Source organism: Carcharhinus amblyrhynchos, chromosome 12, assembly GCF_965287045.1.
Source record: "Carcharhinus amblyrhynchos chromosome 12, sCarAmb.v2.hapA, whole genome shotgun sequence".
Classification (NCBI taxonomy): Eukaryota; Metazoa; Chordata; class Chondrichthyes; order Carcharhiniformes; family Carcharhinidae; genus Carcharhinus; species Carcharhinus amblyrhynchos.
In genome coordinates, this window is record NC_137335.1 from 52,645,401 (window position 1) to 52,663,608 (window position 18,208).

Below are 18,208 nucleotides of genomic sequence, written 5' to 3' on the forward strand. Positions count from 1 at the left end.
TTACTGGTCTCTGCCCAAATTTCTAATTGCAATCACTGGATTTATATCCAAACATTGGGAGACCCATATTAGAGAATCTGTCTTACTCTTCCCACCACAAAAAAATAGTTGATTCATTCCAAATGATTCAGATGGGAGCATGCATTTCAGATGGTATGTTAGTAAAAGCCTGGTACATAAAAAATTGTGGAATGAAAACATGTATGGGTATAAATTAAGAAGTTATAATCTGTTGCTAGCATTTATATTACAAATTTACTACTTTACTATTTGACAAACACCCATTACATTACATTAGTCTAGTCCAGTAATTAAAACCAGAACTAGTGTCATGGCCAATTAATGTCCCCAGGTAGCATGCCCATTAGTTCTCCCATTAGTGAATTCAACAATACTAATGGGATTTCCACCATGGGATGTTAATTGGGCATGACACAGGAATTGGTTCGGTTCTTTGCACACCCTTGCTAATGATGAAATTAATGAGCATTTTATTGAATGCTATCTCATCAAAGTGTATCTAGCCAATTCATAGAACTCACTGCTGTATTATGAACACCATTTTGTATCTGTGAAGTTGTTGCACAAGTGCATCATAGAATTCACTGCATATCATTAAACTCCCACCTGCAGCCAAACACCAACCTAACTCACTTTCTTCTGAAGCATCCACACTTTATGTTCATAGTTCTTTTGAGTATTCAATTGACATACGACTTTTTAAGCTTAAAAAAAAGGTGTGCTCATAAGTTGTCACATTTTCTATTTTGTATTTTAAATTCACCAATTAAAGATTTCTTCCTGGGCTCTAAAATGACAATATTGATTAAAAAAAACTACATTGCCATTTTAATATTATACTACCTTTTAACACCACTATCAGCTGAAAGACATTGAAATTTGTAAATTATATACACAACAGATCTTCAGCAGCTTGTCTCAAATTTCTTGCTGGAGAATTATATGTCTAATTGTGCTTCTGAATTGGAATTTTCATTTGGACTAGGCAGGCTGACTTCACTTTACCTGCAAGCTGCACAGAGAAGTGCATTCACTGATCTAGTTTTAAATCTGTTGGCAGAGGAAGATGGTCCTTCAAAATGACAGGGGTAGGAATGGGGTTTGAGAAACATATAGGCCGCGATTCTCCCATCGGGCATGGGGCAGTGCCAAGGGAGCGGGGCCAGATAGGGCAACCGGGAGGGGTGGGAGCTCCTGCTGCCACTCTGCAGGCAGGATCAGTGGGAAAAGAAGGGAGGCCTGCTGTGAATTCACATTAGGAAATCATAGGTAGCCCCCTACCCTTCCTTCCTTCCCCCATTCCAGTACAAATGTTCATGCAGACAAATAAGTAAATCAGCAGCACATTTGTGATTTTCCAATATGTACTCCCAGCAAATAAGGCTTTGTGAGCTTTCAAGCCCAGGGTCATGCATTTCTAAAATTTATCCTACGTTATGGATACATTGAGATTTTAACTCTATGTCAATTAGATGCAGTAAACTACCACCAAAAGAAAATGAATGGATATTTTTATATTAAATTTACATAATTAAGTCAACATATCCTTTATGTGGAAATGCGATACACAAAAAGAAACTTATTTCACTCAATATGAGTTACGATAAACAAAAGAATAAGGTACTTAACACTTCTGAACTAATTCATTCTATGTGGAAAATCCAAAAGCTGGAAACTAATGTTGCCAAAACTGCTGGATGATATTCCCATGACATTCCATTGTTCATAATTTCAAAAGGCACCAACCCATTTAAAATAAATGGGTTAATGCCTGTGTTCAGAATAATACCATAGGAATATGTGAACCATTTATCGGTTACTGCTAACTGTAATTTCTAGTCTATACAGTAAGAATAAGAGACCATTTTGTATAACATGTACAAAATAATGGATAAGTGAAATGAGTTTAGAAGGAAATATCAAATCATGAAACTCAAATAATGTCAGCCCCAACTGCAAAGATTCACATTATTACTTGAACCTTGAGACTGTGTTACATAATTTTTTCTGCCTACTACCTACCCATTAGATTTAACAATGGCCCATATTTTACTGTGAAAATAATTGTGAGGTTATCAGCACTCACAATTACTAAAGAGTAAATCGAACAACAATGTCTGCTGTGTGCAGTGAAATCAAAAGGTTGCCTTGCTTTGTCACACTAAGTACATTCTAACAAAAGGGGAAAAGTAGGAGAACAAAAGCCTGAACTTTCGAATGGCAAAGGAGATAGAAAATATGATGAATCAAAATAAAAAAAAGGGTGTAGCATGAATATCAGGTGAATTCTTTAAGGGAAAACCAAAACCAAATACAAATAAGTGAGGAATGAAGAAGGAAATAAGACTGGCAATGAGAGAATAAGAGAATAGAATAGCAGTTAACATAAAAGGTCATCCAAAAATCTTCCATTATCATGAAAATAGTAAATTGGTATCTAGAAGTTGAGCCTTTTTGGATCAAAGAAAATGGCATTCTTCGAGGTGCAGAGCAGGTTGGAATATATAAAGAGTACTTTGCATTGTGTTTGCCAAGGAAGAGGATGCTGACAAAATAACAGTCGCAACAAAGATGGCAGAAGTAATCATAGAATCCCTACAGTGCAGAAGGAGGCCATTCAGCCCATTGAGGCTATACTAACCACAATCCCACCCAGGCCCTACTCACATAACCCCATATATTTACCCTGATAATCCCCCTGACACTAAGGTTAATTTATCATGGCCAATCAACCTAATGTGCACACCTTTGGACTGGAGGAAACTGGAGCACTCAGATGAAACCCATGCAGACATGCGGAGAATGTACAAACTCCACACAGACACCGAGGCCAGAATTGAATGTGGTCCCTGGTGCTGTGTGGCAACAGTGCTAACCATGGTACCACTGTGCTGCCGAAATGGATGGGGTGAAAATTTAAAGACAGGAAACACCATGAAGGCTAGCCATGCTTAGAGTGGATCATTTCCCTGGTTTTGATAATTCGCACCCCAAATTGAATGTGGATCTAGGGGTGGAGATAGCAGAAGAGCTGGCCATAAACTTCCAATCTTCCCTATTTACAGGGGGCATGCTAATGGATTGGAAAATGGCAAATGTGCCACCTGGGTTCAAGAATGGGTATGAGAATATTCCTAGTATCTACAGGCTAGATAGTTTAATATTAGTGATACGTAAGATTTCAGAAACAATAATCAGGGGAAAAAAACTACCAAATGCTAGGAGAGATTTGAATTATTTAAAGTGAGCCAGTACATGTTTGTAAAAGGCAGACTGTGTTTGATGAATTGAATGTTTTGATGCAAGTAGCACAGACGTTTGAAGAATGGATTGCAAAGGTGTTGTAAGAAAGTATATGACAACACGCAAGATTAGAGGCCAGTTAACAAAATTGAAGTTCATGTAATAGGAGGGTCAGTGTCAGCTTGGACAAAAACCAATTAGAATACAGAGTAAAATTTCAACACTTGTTGATGACACTAAACTTGGAGGTGTAGCTAAAGGTGATGATGAATTTGACCACCACAAGAAATAGGTCAGCTAGCAGAATGGGCAAACAAATGGCAGATGGCATTTAAGATAAGTGATGCATTTTTCTTGAAGAGATGATATATTTTCATGGAAAATTCTAAAAAATGTGCAGGGTAGTGGACTTTGGGAGTTTGTATGCATAGACCTTTGAAGGTAGCAGGATGTATTGGCAAGTAATTAACAAAACATTTGAGATTTTTGGCTTTGTAAATAGCAGTATTGAGTACAAAAATTATGTTGAACCTGGATAAAGCTCTGATTAGGCCACAATGGTGGAGACCAGTAATCCAGAGGCCCATGCTAATGCTCTTGAGAGTGGGCAGGGCAGATTTATTGGAAAGATTCCAGAGATAAGGAAATTTAGGCAGAGGAAATAAAGAAGATCAATGAATTTAAAGAAAAGTTAGCTAGGTGCCCAAGGGAAAGAAATTTGCAGGACAAGGGGAAGGAGCAGAGAAGTGGGATTGACTGGATTATTTTATAAAGAGCTGGTATGAACTTAATGGGCCAAATGGCATCATACTGTGCTGGTAAGTCTATAACTGATAAATAACAATGTTTCCTGGAGAGACTCAGCTTTCATATACATGAAAAAGTGCAATGTTGCAGTATTTAGAGTCATAGTCATAGAGATTTACAGCATGGAAACAGACCTCTGGGACCAACACATCCATGTCACCCTAAACATAACTGTTAGATATTTATTAAACATGCTGGATTGGCTATTCAGGTGTAAGCATATTATAAAGCCAAACAACCTCTGTGGCACTGGAGATTTACTTCAAAAGTATGGAGACTTGTTCTGAGAGATTTTTAATATTGTTGGAGATTCTTTAAAAAATATTTTTAATCTCCCCACTTTTTTTTTCTCTTAATCCCATTTTTCTGACTCTACATTTTGCTTTCAGTGACATGGTCTAATTTGCACTTCCTCGTTTAGACTCTGAGCGGAGAATTGATGCTTACAGACGCAAGTGACTGAGCAAGTTGGTAAGGAGTTAAAAGCACTGAAACTGGTAGCGACTCAGGAAGCTGGCTTCAACCCACTGACTTCTGCATTTAACTGAACTGCATTAGGCTGCATGCGAGCAACCCCCCTGGGAGAGGCAACTTGTTAATTTCAAGATGTTAATTGCTCATTAAAAGTGATGCTAATATGGGTTTTGGGATTTGATAGTGGGTGCAGAGGCTACCTGGAACTCGTCAGTGAAAGCAAAGCAAGAACAGCAGCAACGGAGGGGATGACAAATAAAAGGACAGGCACAAATTCCTACGGGCACTGAAAATTCTTGTCTAACAGTGTGAAATTTTATTTATTTTTCTTTTATTTATTAAGTTTTATTTTGCTCAAAGCACATTCACGACTAATTACTTTCACTACTTCAAAAGTTGCTTTCACTGCTTGGGAGGTTTTGTCCATCTGATCTCCACTTTGTATTAGTCATCTAGAATTATAGAATCCACACAGTGCAGAAGGAGGCCATTCAGCCTATCGGGTCTGCACTGACTCTTACCCAGTCCCTGTCCCCGTAACCCCACATATTTATCCTGCTAATCCCCCTATTGTCTGGGACATTAAGTGACAATTTAGCACGGCCAATCAACCTAACCGCACATTTTTGGAGGAAATGGGAGCACCTGGATGAAACCCACGCAGACACAGGGAGAATGTGCAAACTCCACACAGACAGTCATCCAAGGCCAGAATTGAACCCTAGCAGCATCAGTAATGGCAACTAAAGTACCAGCAGCAGCAATAGGATGAAAGACAGCAGAAGCACCAACAGTAGTACAAGCGGCAGCAACCTTTTCATCTCTGACCTGCTGTGCTGGAGAACAAGAGAGGTGGGAAGGATGGGGCAGCTCGCCAGAAGGTGATACCTGCAACACAGGATATACAAACAAAGGACATGTCAAAATACCACTGCCTCAGGGGGTTCAGGGTCTCACTTTAGGTGCTGGCAGTCATTTATAGTCTTCTGGAAGAAGACCTGTGGCACAAGTAGGCCCCTGTGGACAGTGGCTGTTAAAGTCAGCACTGCCCTCAACATCTTTCTCTCTCGATCTTTCCAGGGATCTACAGAGGATAGATGAGACATCACAAATTCACCTGCTCACAAATGTATAAACTGAAGACTGATGCTGTGATTGTCAGGGCAGGCAATTATGTATACTTTGCCACGGGAAATATTGAATAGTATGAATAGTTATTCAGGGTTGTGGCTCTGACTGGTTTTCTACAGATGGAAGGTGATATTAACATATGGAAATTGCATATTTTACAAATAATCCCCAACCCCCAGGTTAGCTAGAAATGTTCATCAACCACAGTGGCTCACACTTCATTAATATACATTTGGTGTGCACCCACCCCCCCCACCAAAAAATGATTTTGCAGGTGTGCGCAAGATTCTTGGGCAACAGCCATTTGCCTTGAACCAGTAGTCCATTCTTCCTGCTCGCTTCATGTCTCAAAGCAGATTTACCAACTGGCTGAGTGGAGTCAAGGGAATCTCACTGAAAACCTGAGCAGGCGAGCCCAAACAATGAGGTTCAGGAGCTGAAATGGGAGGCCTGTGAATTGGCATGCTGAAGCTGTGCCTCAGGTGTCACAAAATCTTCAATATGCATCAGTCATAGTCCTCAGAATCGCCATGGTGCGCTGCATTGCGCAGCATTGCATAGATATGAAATCTAGACCTTCAGGAGGGGCAAATTGCACAGCAGAAAGTCTCGTTAGAGAATGAACAGAAATAGGATAGGGCCAAGGTACTATCAGTGCACAGTGGCACAGTGGTTAGCACTGCTGCCTCACAGCACCAGGGACCTAGGTTCAATTCCAGCCTCGGATCACTGTCTGTGTGGAGTTTATACATTCTCCCTGTGTCTGTGTGAATTTCCTCCGGGTGCTCCAGTTTCCTATCACAGTCCAAAGATGTGCGGGTTAGGTTGAATGGCCATGTTAAATTGACCCTAGTGTTAGGAGATTAGCAAGGTAAATATATGGGGTCACGGGCATAGAGCCTGGGTGGGATTGTGGTCGGTGCACTGAATGGCCTCCTTCTGCACTCTAGGGAGTAGCATACATTACTGTACAGCTGGGGGTGAGCTCATGATAGGAAGGTTGCCTTACCATTTGTCACAACTGAAAAGACTACTTAACAGGGCAACAGACAAAAATACGATAAGAAAGTGGTGTAAACAAACAATATTCATTTGACTCAAAGATGAAACAGAAAATGGTCAATATAATGTGTAACACACCCAAGTGAACACCTGAGTGCAAATACTTTACTATTCCTCTTCATAACAACTCTTGGTGCAACTCGCGTGGCTTCAGCAGAGGGAGAAGCAGGCTTCTTAGATCCCTGCTCTGGCTATTGAGATGTTCTAGGGTTTGGAGCTCATGATGGTCTCACCAAAGATTGCTCCACCTGCATCTTCATAGTTGTGAACTTGGCTATGCGGACATCAAGCAGCATATGGGGGGGTACTCACAGGATAGAGGGTGGGGAAAAAGGGTGGGAGATGGAAGCACTTTATGCCTGTTCTGCCTTCTATGTTCTTTTTACTATCACCCCTCTCATGGTCTACCATACTTGGACAGTAATAATGAGCCGGAGAATACTTGGCTGCAAATCAGATTTCATTAATCCTACTTAAGGTGGCATTCATAATGTGCAAGCCATAGATGAGGGCCCACATGTACAATTAAGGATCCATGCATTTGGGTACATAAGGACATTATTGAAAATGTCTTCAACATCATGTACTCATGCTGGGGATGAACTCCTCCAATCTCTGCAAGTTTGGACAGAATGACTGGAAAGCCTGCCAGTATATCACACATTCTTTATTGTCGCTCTAGACATAGAAAGTTTGGTGAAAGTCTCCAAGATCCAGCCTCTGTGTCCAGCTGACGAGAGCTTGGTGCATTCTCCAATGAGAACTCTCCAATGCTGTTCTTGCCCTCCACTACCTGTGCATGCTCACTTATAAGTGTGAGGGATAGGATAGAGGTGGAGAGACTCTTCCCGCTCAGAAAGGACAGTAGGACTAGGGGGCACAGCCTCAAGATAAAGGGGGGGGGGGGCGGTTTAGAACGGAGTTGAGGAGGAACTTCTTCACTCAAAGGGTGGTGAATCTCTGGAATTCTCTGCCCGTTGAAGTGGTGGAGGCTGCCTCGCTAAATATTTTTAAGACGTGGGTTGATGGGTTTTTGATAAGCGAGGGGATTAAGGGTTATGGGGAGAGGGTGGGAATGTGGAACTGAGCCACGACAGATCAGCCATGATCTTATTGAATGGCGGGGCAGGCTTGAAGGGCTAGATGGCCTACTCCTGCTCCTATTTCTTATGTTCTTATGTTCTTATGTCACAAAGCGAAAAGCCATCTTTCTTCTTGTTCCACTGAACTGAGAGTATCTGCTGTATTGTTTACATGTGATGGCATACCCACAGAGTGTGTGATCTCATCTATTAAACTATTGTTGTTCTCTTGGACCACTTCCTGTAGGACACTTAAAGGCCCTGTGGAAGTTTAAAGACATCAATTAGAACAATCAAGGTAAGAATGTTTGAACTGATCATTTGGCACATCATCGTATTTCACTGGCTCTGAACATTAAGTTAACATGACTGAGTATTGTATGCCATGTGGTTGCCCCCTTGTCTCCATCTCCGATGGCCAGGCATGCTGAACTCTGCTGATCTCCTCCTCTGCAGATGTTAATTGTGAGTTTGATGGAGAATCTAGTATGTGCTACTCTCTTTTCCTGCAGGGATGAAAAGAAGGGGCATGGGTGAGAATAATAGAATATGCTGAGCAGTTGAGTGTGATTATGAGAGAGAGCCTTGATATTGTATTAAGACGAGGTTGAATGTCAGTGGTAGATGGACAGATGGTGATGTGAGGAGGTATGCAGATAGAGAGGGAAATGGTGCACCTGCAAGATAAGTAGGCTTCAGAAGGTAGAGTGAGAGGTTTGCCATGGTACACATGTCAGGCTATAGTTGAATCTGCCACTGTGCTCATCTTTCCTGCATTAATTAGATCATTAAACGACTTTAGGCACTGAATCCAGGAAAGTGGTACCACAAACTTCCACCTCCAACCTCCAGCTATGCCTTCTTGACTTCAGAGGCCTCCTTCTTCCTCTCAGCAGTAGGGAAGAGTATCCTCCAATTTACTTCATATCCATGGAGGCATCACTAAGGGGAGGCATGGACTTTCAATGTAGAACTCTATTCTGGCAGCTCCTTCTATTGTATTCACAGCTTCAGATTCCCAGCTTCAGCTTCTTTGCAATGCCTCTTTAAATACTGGAGTTGAAATTGATGAGGGTTCCCATCACACCTGCTCAACTTCCTCTGTTAGGAAAGCCAGAGGTTAGATTCAAATATGGGCGTTGGATTCATAAACCATTGTTGCCACGGCGCACTGAGTTCCAGGTTTCTTGCGGGCTACTGGACATAGCCCACCACCCCCCCACAATGCCCAGCGCATTGTCAAGTTAAAACTACCAGCCGTGTAAACAGTAAGGGCTCCAAAACCTGGTTGGTTAAGGAAACAGTTATTGTTTGCCCTGCACACAGGTTTCAAATCCCATATAGACAGTGCCAATGCAAACTTAGCTTGCAAATAACAACAAGCCATAACACAAATCTCAAGGGAGTCAACTGTAACAAATAGCCAGCACTATTTATTTGCCACCGACTGCAAAATCTGGGCCTTTACTTACAAGGCCAGGTATCAGGGAAGTTGGAAATAGTTAATAGTTTAATATATTTGCTTTACATTCTGTGACTCAGAGCATGCTACATCACAGTGATGTAACAAATGCACGTTTCATTCATGCTATAAAAGTACACTTGCAGTGAGATTCTGAGCTATTCCATTTTTTAAAATCTTTGTTATCAATTTTTACATAGTTACCTACTGATTTTGTAACATATATTTTATAGTCATATTTAAAATAACTGTAATTCAATGAAAAGGCTACACATGTACACAGATTACTTAGTGTACTTAATTTCCTACGTTTTAAATCCAGACTATGCACTGCAGACAAAACAGAAGACACGTACACAGAGTAATAATAGGAACAATTCACACGTTACATCGGCACAAAGATATTAAGAGAATATTACTATTATATACATATGAATTAGGGTTCCTTAAAGGCCAATCCATTTTTAAATTCCTTGAGATGTTTTACTAAATGAATCACATATGTATTCAACTTTTTGGAAAAAAATTAATTTGTTGATAAATCAAATCCCATTTAGCAGTTGAATTATCTGCACAGTGACTGAACATGACAAACAGCTACAATTGTAAAATTCCAGATCCCAACGCTATGCTGATCGAAAGGTAACAAAATTATCCTAGGGCAGCATTCTGTCATTACTCCATTATTGTTTCACAGCTGTTAAATTATTAAACCGTGCCTTCTCCGATGATTTAACACAGGCAAGAAATCCCTCTGAAGCCTCTGCATAATTATTGACTGACATATACCTGTGGATCGAACAGGAAGAAAGGATGTCCATTTTGTATCTGCAACACAATGTACTCTTCCTGGTTTTCCACAGACACCGCAAGGAGAATCAAGCCATCAGGCTGACTGGTCTTGAAGCTGAGTCTTATACCTGTAGTAGACCAGAATCATTAGTATTATTATTCTTTTATTATTCTGTAAGGAAAGGCAATTAGTAAAAGCCAGCAAAGCAGCATGAATACCATACGGATCTGAAGAAGTGTTAGGTTTATTAGTAGGAAGGTAACAATGAACAACTTCATTCATGTGTAATGTAATCAATTCTGCCAATATTTTGGTGACTTTTTACCCTGATTTATATAATCCAAATGTCTTAACTATCCCTTACATTTTCATATGGGTAAGTGATGGCCTAGTGGTAGTACCACTAGACTATTAATCCAGAAACTCAGCTAATGTTCTGGGGACCTGGATTCGAATTCCACCACAGCAGATGGTAGAATTTGAATTCAATAAAAATATCTGGAATAAAGAATGTACTGGTGATGATGAAACCATTGCCAATTGTCTGAAAAACCTATCTGGTTCACTTATGTCCTTTAGGGAAGGAAATCTGCCATTCTGACCTAGATTGGTCAGAGATGGGGTAGACTGGGGTTGTTCTCCCTGGAAAGACGGAGAATGAGGGGAGATCTAATAGAGGTGTACAAAATTATGAAGGGTATAGATAGGGTGAATAGTGGGAAGCTTTTTCCCAGGTCGGAGGTGATAATCACCTCAAGGTGAGAGGGGTGAGGTATAACTCCGATGTCAGAGGGACGTTTTTACACAGAGGGTGGTGGGGGTCTGGAATGCACTGCCAAGTAGGGTGATGGAGGCAGACACACTGGATCATTTAAGAATCACCTGAATAGTCACATGAGCAGCCTGGGGATGGAGGGATACAAACGAATGGTCTAGTTGAACCAATGCGCGGCACAGGCTTGGAGGGCCGAAGGGCCTGTTTCCTGTGCTGTACTGTTCTTTGTTAGTTCTTTGTACATGTGACTCCAGAGCCACAGCAACATGGTTGACTCTCAACTGCCCTTGGACAACTAGAGACGGACAACAAATGCTGGCCAGCCAGTGACGCCCATGTCCCACAAATGAATAAAAAAAAATAATTTGCAGCATCATTTTAATATATGCTCCTTGTTTGGTCACACAATACCATAATTAATACAATTATGCAACTTCTATTGTCTGTGCTCCTATTATCTGTGAGGACATATCTGAGTGCAAGACATTTAAAGCACAGCCTCCTTTGCTATTTGTCTTTCATTTCTTAGTTTACATACAGTATTTATCTTGTTATTTGCGAGGTACATCATAGAGTACATTTTGAGGAGACACAAATGTGTTTGTTGCATGTGCTATGTCTGTCTCTTTAAGATCAAGGGTCATCTGACTTGAGGGACCAATGAAAACTAAGAGTGAGTGCTCGCACCAGAGAGTGGAGTCCTCTCTCAGGAGAATCTTTTGGAAGCATGTCATAAGAAATGGGGCTCTACCCCAGGGCATTTTTTGTGCTGCTTAAACCTCCTTTACCTAAGTTTCTCCATTCAATAAATACCTTCCTTGTTCTAAACAAAGTCTGAAGCCTCTCTTAATAATTCCAGATGCCGGCCGTACGAAATATGTGATAAAAGTAAACTGCCAGCTTTCATAACCCACTGGGGAGTGGGTGGGTCTCCCCATAATGTGAGTCATTGTGGTTCCATTGTATTCTACAGTATCCCCATCTGAAACCTTTTAAATTTATCTTGCCTCTGCTGCTATTTCAAACTTTGTGTGCAGAATATTTCATAATAATCCATTGATTTAAGCGGTGTAAGTTTACACAAGGTGGATTTTAGGAATTTATGTTGAGAGGTTATCCCACATGGTATAGCTCTCATGATATTATAATTTTAAGCCAGTGAATTTTAATATTTTACACTGCTCACACAAAAGGTCATTGTTGCAAAATTGTTAGTGTGTAGCCACATTTTTACTCTTTTGTAGAATTTTAGCGCATGATTATTCAGTTGTATCAATAATGTATCCCTTTGATTAAAAAAAAAGCACTATTGATGCAAATCAACAACACTGAATCTTGGCAACCAGCCACTGTAGTACTGGAATCAAATTATGGATCTGTGTCAAACAACTCTTTACTTGTATGGTTAGAATACTTATTTGGATGAAGGAATAAGTAAATGTATATTTGAGTTGGCAGATTATGTTAGAATTACTAGGCCCAATAAATGGATTGGAACAAGTTGCGGGGGGGAGGTGATTCTCCCAGCCCACCCTCTGCTTTGACAGGAGACTCAAGCGGAGGCTGTTTAGCGGGTCTCCAGACATCGAATTTACAGGCAGCACCAGCTCCACGCCAAAAATTGGCGCAGAGCTGTATAAATTCTGTAAATGAGAATTACCATCCCATTGGCAGGCCCAGGACTGAGGTCTCTGGGCTCATTAGCCTCTCTGTCACTGCCAAGAGTGTTTCACTCCAGCGGGATTTACACCAGCTCACCACCAATTGCGAGCTGGCAGCCCAACCCTGCCGGAGTGATGGGGGGCCATGGAGGCCCCCCAGGAGGTCGGGAGTCAGTGGGGTTTGTCCCTGGGCATTGCCAGTTTGGCTCCCTGGCACTGCCCAAAGGGCAAAGTGACAATGTCCAGGGCGGACCTTGGAAATAGGGCCAGAGGAAGCAGGACCTATTTGGGGGTTAGGCCTTTGGGAGGCAGGGGAGATCAGCGGGGATATGGGGACCCAGCTGGCATTCTGCATTCAGTGGTGATAGAGGGAGGGAGGCCAGTGACTGGGGCTGAACATCAGCGCGGAGTCTATCTGCTGGGGGGTTGCTGGAATTGGGAGATCAGGGCTGCCAGTGGGAGAAGGTCGAAAATCAAGGTGGGCAGGGTCAAGGCTGGCTTGGATACACCCGTGAGGCTAGCGACTGGGGGTTGGGGGGAGGGGTGCCATGGCCAGCGATGCAGGGTCACGGGCTGGGCAGCCATCGGGAGGCTGACAGCTCGGGGCTACTGCACGTGCGCTGATCTCCTCTATGACAGTTCGGCACATGCACAGTGGCCCACTCAGCGCTATGCTGCTGGCTTCCGCAGCAGGAATGGGCCCCACCCATTAATTTTAAACGAGATTCACGTTAGTGCAGTCAGCAGCGCACAGAGTGCGGGAGATTCATTTTGGAAATACCAGCTGAAAAAAAAAGTGTGATTTACTCCAGTTTTTTACGCAAATTCAACACTTAGAATTTTTATGGAAGAATCCCACCCAGGAAATTAAAAAGGACATAGATTGACCATGTGAACAGACAAAACTTTGACAGTTGGAGGTCAGTATGGCAGAATGTGAGGACATCAACTTTGCATCTGAGAAAAACAAATCCAAAGATCTTCATAATGGTAAAAATTCAGTCTCTGTGAAGGACAAAGGTCTGTCAATGCTCATATACACAAATGAAATAAAGCTTTTGCACACACACAAAAGTAATCAGAAAAACGGATGGAATTTTTTACGAAGGACGTTGAAATACAAAAGTGAAAAAGTGATATTGCAGCTGTACGGAGCTTTGTTCAGATGTCACTTGGAGTACGACATTCAGTTTTAGGTACTTGTGGAATAAAGTTATTTGGACAGATTGCATAAATTTATCTTGTATTCCCTTGCGTTTAGGAGGTTAAGAGATGACCTAGTTAGGTTATTTAAAATGATAAAGGGATTTGATACAGTAGAGAAATCCATCTTTTGATTCAGTAATTTGAGTAAAAGAGGGTATAATCTTAAAACTAAAGGTAGGCTATTTTGGAGTGAAATCTGTCATATTTTCATAATAATGTAGTGCCAAGTGCTCATGCTGGATTATATAACTACGCTGTGGGTTCATTTATCCAGACTAGGCACGGAGAAACATTAACACAGAAGTATAAATGTTGAGTACATCAGCAGCAGAGCTGTGTACTGCTGTCATGCTAAAGTTAAACTGAGACTGGGTCATAGGACATACTTCCCAGCTATTGATGCTATCCCTTAAAAGCATATTACAACATGCCCTTTTTTAAAGACACTTTCCCACTTCCAAAAAAAATTAACTATTCACCATACATGTTAGTTAACTATGACTTTCAATTTCCAAACCGTGGTGGTAATCTGCTAGTTCGCCCACATGTCACTTTTATAAACTTGGCCAAGCTTTTCCCATCCCATCCGAAGTCAATGAATTTTTGGTTGGCCTGCCAAATGTTCCTTTCCACTGACTCATGTTGTGGGTAGGATTGAAACATCCCAGCCCTCAACAGACTTTTCTGGCCCCATCGAGACGATGGAGTAGAGGTAGAAAATGCAGCAAGCCACTCAAAAGGCAATTCACTTTGGCAGGCATGGAAAATTCCACCAGCTGGAAGTGGTACTGGGGGGACATAAAATTCTGGCCCTTCAGCATCTTGTCCTGGATGCTATAAGGTGGTTGAGGAGTTGGATTGGACCCGATTTGCCCTTGGTTATGCCTCACTGTTGTGTTCTTGTGTGTAATGACTTCATTGGATCTCGGTTCTGAATGAATTCTAGTCACCTTTGCTGGTTTCTATGTACTTTATGTCAGATTCTAGATGCAAACTGTGAATTTGGCAAATCCATGCACACATTTTTATCATGCACATTGGTCATCTTCTTTTGCAGTTTTAAAAGTTGTTCTCTAATTTCTGAGACGATCGAAAGGTTTAGTACACATTAGTACACAATGGTCTGCCAAACATGAGATCTGCTGAAGTTGGAATAATTGCGCTTAAAGGCATCTCTCTCAAAGTAATACTGCATGGTATAGATCTTGCTTGGTCTGTCCACATTGGAGAGTTACATATTTCACTACGTGAGACATTCATTCAGGTAGGCTGTTAGATCTAGTGTAATGAGAATAAATCGTGCAATTGATGTTCCACTTTTTATGTATGTCCTGAAATGGCTCACCAATAAACTGCAGACCATTATCTGTAATGATCTCCTTAGGCACACCAAATAAACTGAAAATAGCACTTAGAGTGCAATAGTTGATAATGACAATGAAATCAGTATCTTGAATGGAAATGCACTTGGATGTGATATTGGACAAAGAATGGGTAGCAACTTCATGGGGAATCACTAGTTCTTTGGGCTGACTTGGCATATGCACTTGACATGTCTTGTGCTTCTTGATGATGACGTCAATGTTATTGTTTATCCCTGACCATTAGACTGTCTCACTTATGAGTCTTCTCACCCAATCTATGCCCATATATGAGTGATGAAGTTATTGAAGAATATCAGGACTCAAAGATTTCAATGTAATGATCTGCCTGTCTTTAAAAATGATTCACCAGGAGAGCCTATTGCATCCTGATAAAGCCGAAATGGTCTTATACGTTCGTGGACATGCTGAATTGAACCAGGTCATCATTCATTGATGGTTTTCTACAGTTTCTGCAATTACAAATCAAAGAGGAAATGCAGGACTTTCCATCCGGCAGCATTTTTCACAAACATTGAAGCCTAGGCCAATTTCAAGACTGACCAGATGGTAGTGATTGCAAGACTTTTACAGTGAGGAACAAACAATTAACGTTAATAAAGAAAATTAGGTAGTGTCAAATCTTTTGCTGTTTCTTCTTGTGGCTGCTGGCATTTGCATTGTGCAAAATATACCTGATAATTTGATGAACTTGCAATCTCCTGCAAGCATAATATTGAAGCTCCCTTGAAACTCCCAATTTTGTTGTATCATTCTGAATATTTTGATGTTAGGTTGTGAACTGAAATGATAGGAGAAGGTTGGTAGAAGGTACTGAGGTTGATCTGCCATATGAGACCTAACTGATTCCATGGACTGTCATTCATGAGAGGACACGATATGCCAACAAACTTACAATCATGGGGCCTTTAGTCTCCATGATGTAGAAAATCTGTGATGCCCAAGAAAACTGATCATATTTGCATTCCAATGCTATGGATCCTGCACCTGGAATTAGTGAGCTATTTTACCCTGAAAATTGCGCAGCAATAGGTTTTGCATGGCCTTCCATGTGAATGGATACATGTCTTTTAGAATTCACAGGCACAAGTGCCAACACAATTCCCCTGCATCAGTTTTGTCCAACAATGAGTAGTTATCAACTTTATTAGAACAGATCATTCAAATCTTGGTGAACACTTCAAATGAAGAAACGGAATCTATTATTGCCATGAGTTAATAATGTAAAACATGTGTTCTCCTCTCTTCATCTCATTGTGCACATCATTGTCATTTTCTGGGTTATCCAAGTTTCTAACTAGATACTGGGTGGTTTTTCTTACTGTGAGAAGGTACTTATTGTTTACGGTCTGTACACTGCTCTTTGCACCTGCATCAGGCTTTGTTGTAGTGCAATGGATCTACCAATAGCCCTTTCAGACAAATGCCTCGTAGAATTGATTGAAAGTTGGAAATTCCCTTGAAGTGTGCAGAAGGCCACCCCTTCCACGTGTCTTGCTGGTTTGTGTATTCAAGTGAGTGCGTCAACAACTGGGGTTGTGTTTAGCACTGCTAATCTTCAGCAACCTGTGAGGATCACCTCTTACTTGCATCCATCCTTGATTAGGTCTTTGATTCTATACAGTTCAGGCTTGTCTAGCAGATCTTCTTCTATAGGAGTGGATACAATCACCAGCTCAACACCTACTAGCTCTGTGCTTAACAAAACACAGTACATAGCCTTTCCTTTGCATCTGATGGCAAAATGTCTGTGGATTCTGTAGACTATTGTTGAAATGACATGAACTCTAGTCGATGAGTACTGAAGTTCAAGTCAATTCTGCACTGGTCTTCCAATGTAGGCCCTATCTTTTGGCGATCCTATTGCCCTTTGTTCATTCTGACATGTTCAACTTGTGTAGACCATCATTCCCAATTGCGAGGCAAACCTTTCTGGCTTGCTTGTCTGCTTCAGACACTCCTAAACAAGAAAGCATAGTTCTGTACGCTGTTTAAACAAACTGAATTTGGATAGTAGGTCAGCTGCATCTCAATTCAAACAAGGAAATGTTGTGCCATTCTGACAATATCCATTTGACCATCTTCCTGGTTTTATTCAATTTACTGTGCAGCAATACTTGAAGCCATTGGTTATAATTGCAACTTTCTGTGGCATAATTTTATAATAGTTTTGTTTTATTTTCTTTCAATGAACTTCCTGTCACTCACTATTGATCCAGCCCACAATCTAGTCACTCACCTGGCCTGTCTGAGCTAACTCAGTGCTGGTCCTCTCAATACGCTCCTGGAACTGACAGGTTATGCACTGTAATCTCATCACAAGGGATCCTCCTGCTTGCCAGCTCTTTACTTAGGCACGATCTCAGTCCTGTGTCTTCAAAGCTTTTCTGTGCAGTCACCAAGCTGCAATTTCAACACTCTCCAATGCTGCAAACTCATTGTAGTCTGTCCAAAATGTCAGTGGTTATCCCATCCTACGTAGTTCAATCTAAGGCTGTCCAGCATGTCTTACCGTGTTGCCACTCTGTTTGACCACTGCTGAGCACCATGTTGTGATTTTATAATGATACAAAAGTATCAATTACTCATAAGGGATTGTGTAAACACATTGGGGTTCATTTGTTCAGCCAAGACACAGCAACGTTCATACAAATGCCTGAATACATCAAAGGCAGAGCTACGTGCTGCCCAATGACCAAAGTGAAGCTGAGCTAGATCACACAATACTTCTCCCTTCTCCCGATGGCACGTTGCTATCCCCTGATGTCACATTACCACAAAATCTCAAAGCACTTTTTCATACAAAGGGTAACGAAAATCTAGAAGTTGTTCCCCAAAAGTGCACAGATGCTGCATCGATTGAATTTCTGAGGACTGAGATTAATGTATTTTTCAAGAAAGTTGCATTTCCATAGCACTTGTTACAACTTTTGGATATTGCAAAGTATTGTACGGCAAATTAAGTAATTCTGAAATGTAATCACAGTTGTATTATTGGAGCAATGATCATTTTCACAGAACAAGCAATGAAATATATAACCAAAACTAACTGTTTTAAATGTAATTTGGCAAATAAATATAAGGCAGGACAAATCGCGAGCACCTTCAT

The 18,208-nt window shown here is 41.1% G+C and overlaps 1 protein-coding gene across 3 annotated transcripts in view; it reads right to left on the reverse strand.

Moving 5' to 3' along the window:
- ush2a (Usher syndrome 2A (autosomal recessive, mild)) overlaps positions 1 to 18,208 on the reverse strand; it is an 815,153-nt gene that overhangs the window by 566,983 nt on the left and 229,962 nt on the right. For all 3 annotated transcript variants that reach the window (XM_080200528.1, XM_080200527.1, XM_080200526.1), the window contains one exon: positions 10,072 to 10,202. In XM_080200528.1, coding sequence (XP_080056654.1) covers positions 10,072 to 10,202 — 131 coding nt within the window. The remainder of the gene's footprint in view (positions 1 to 10,071; positions 10,203 to 18,208) is intronic.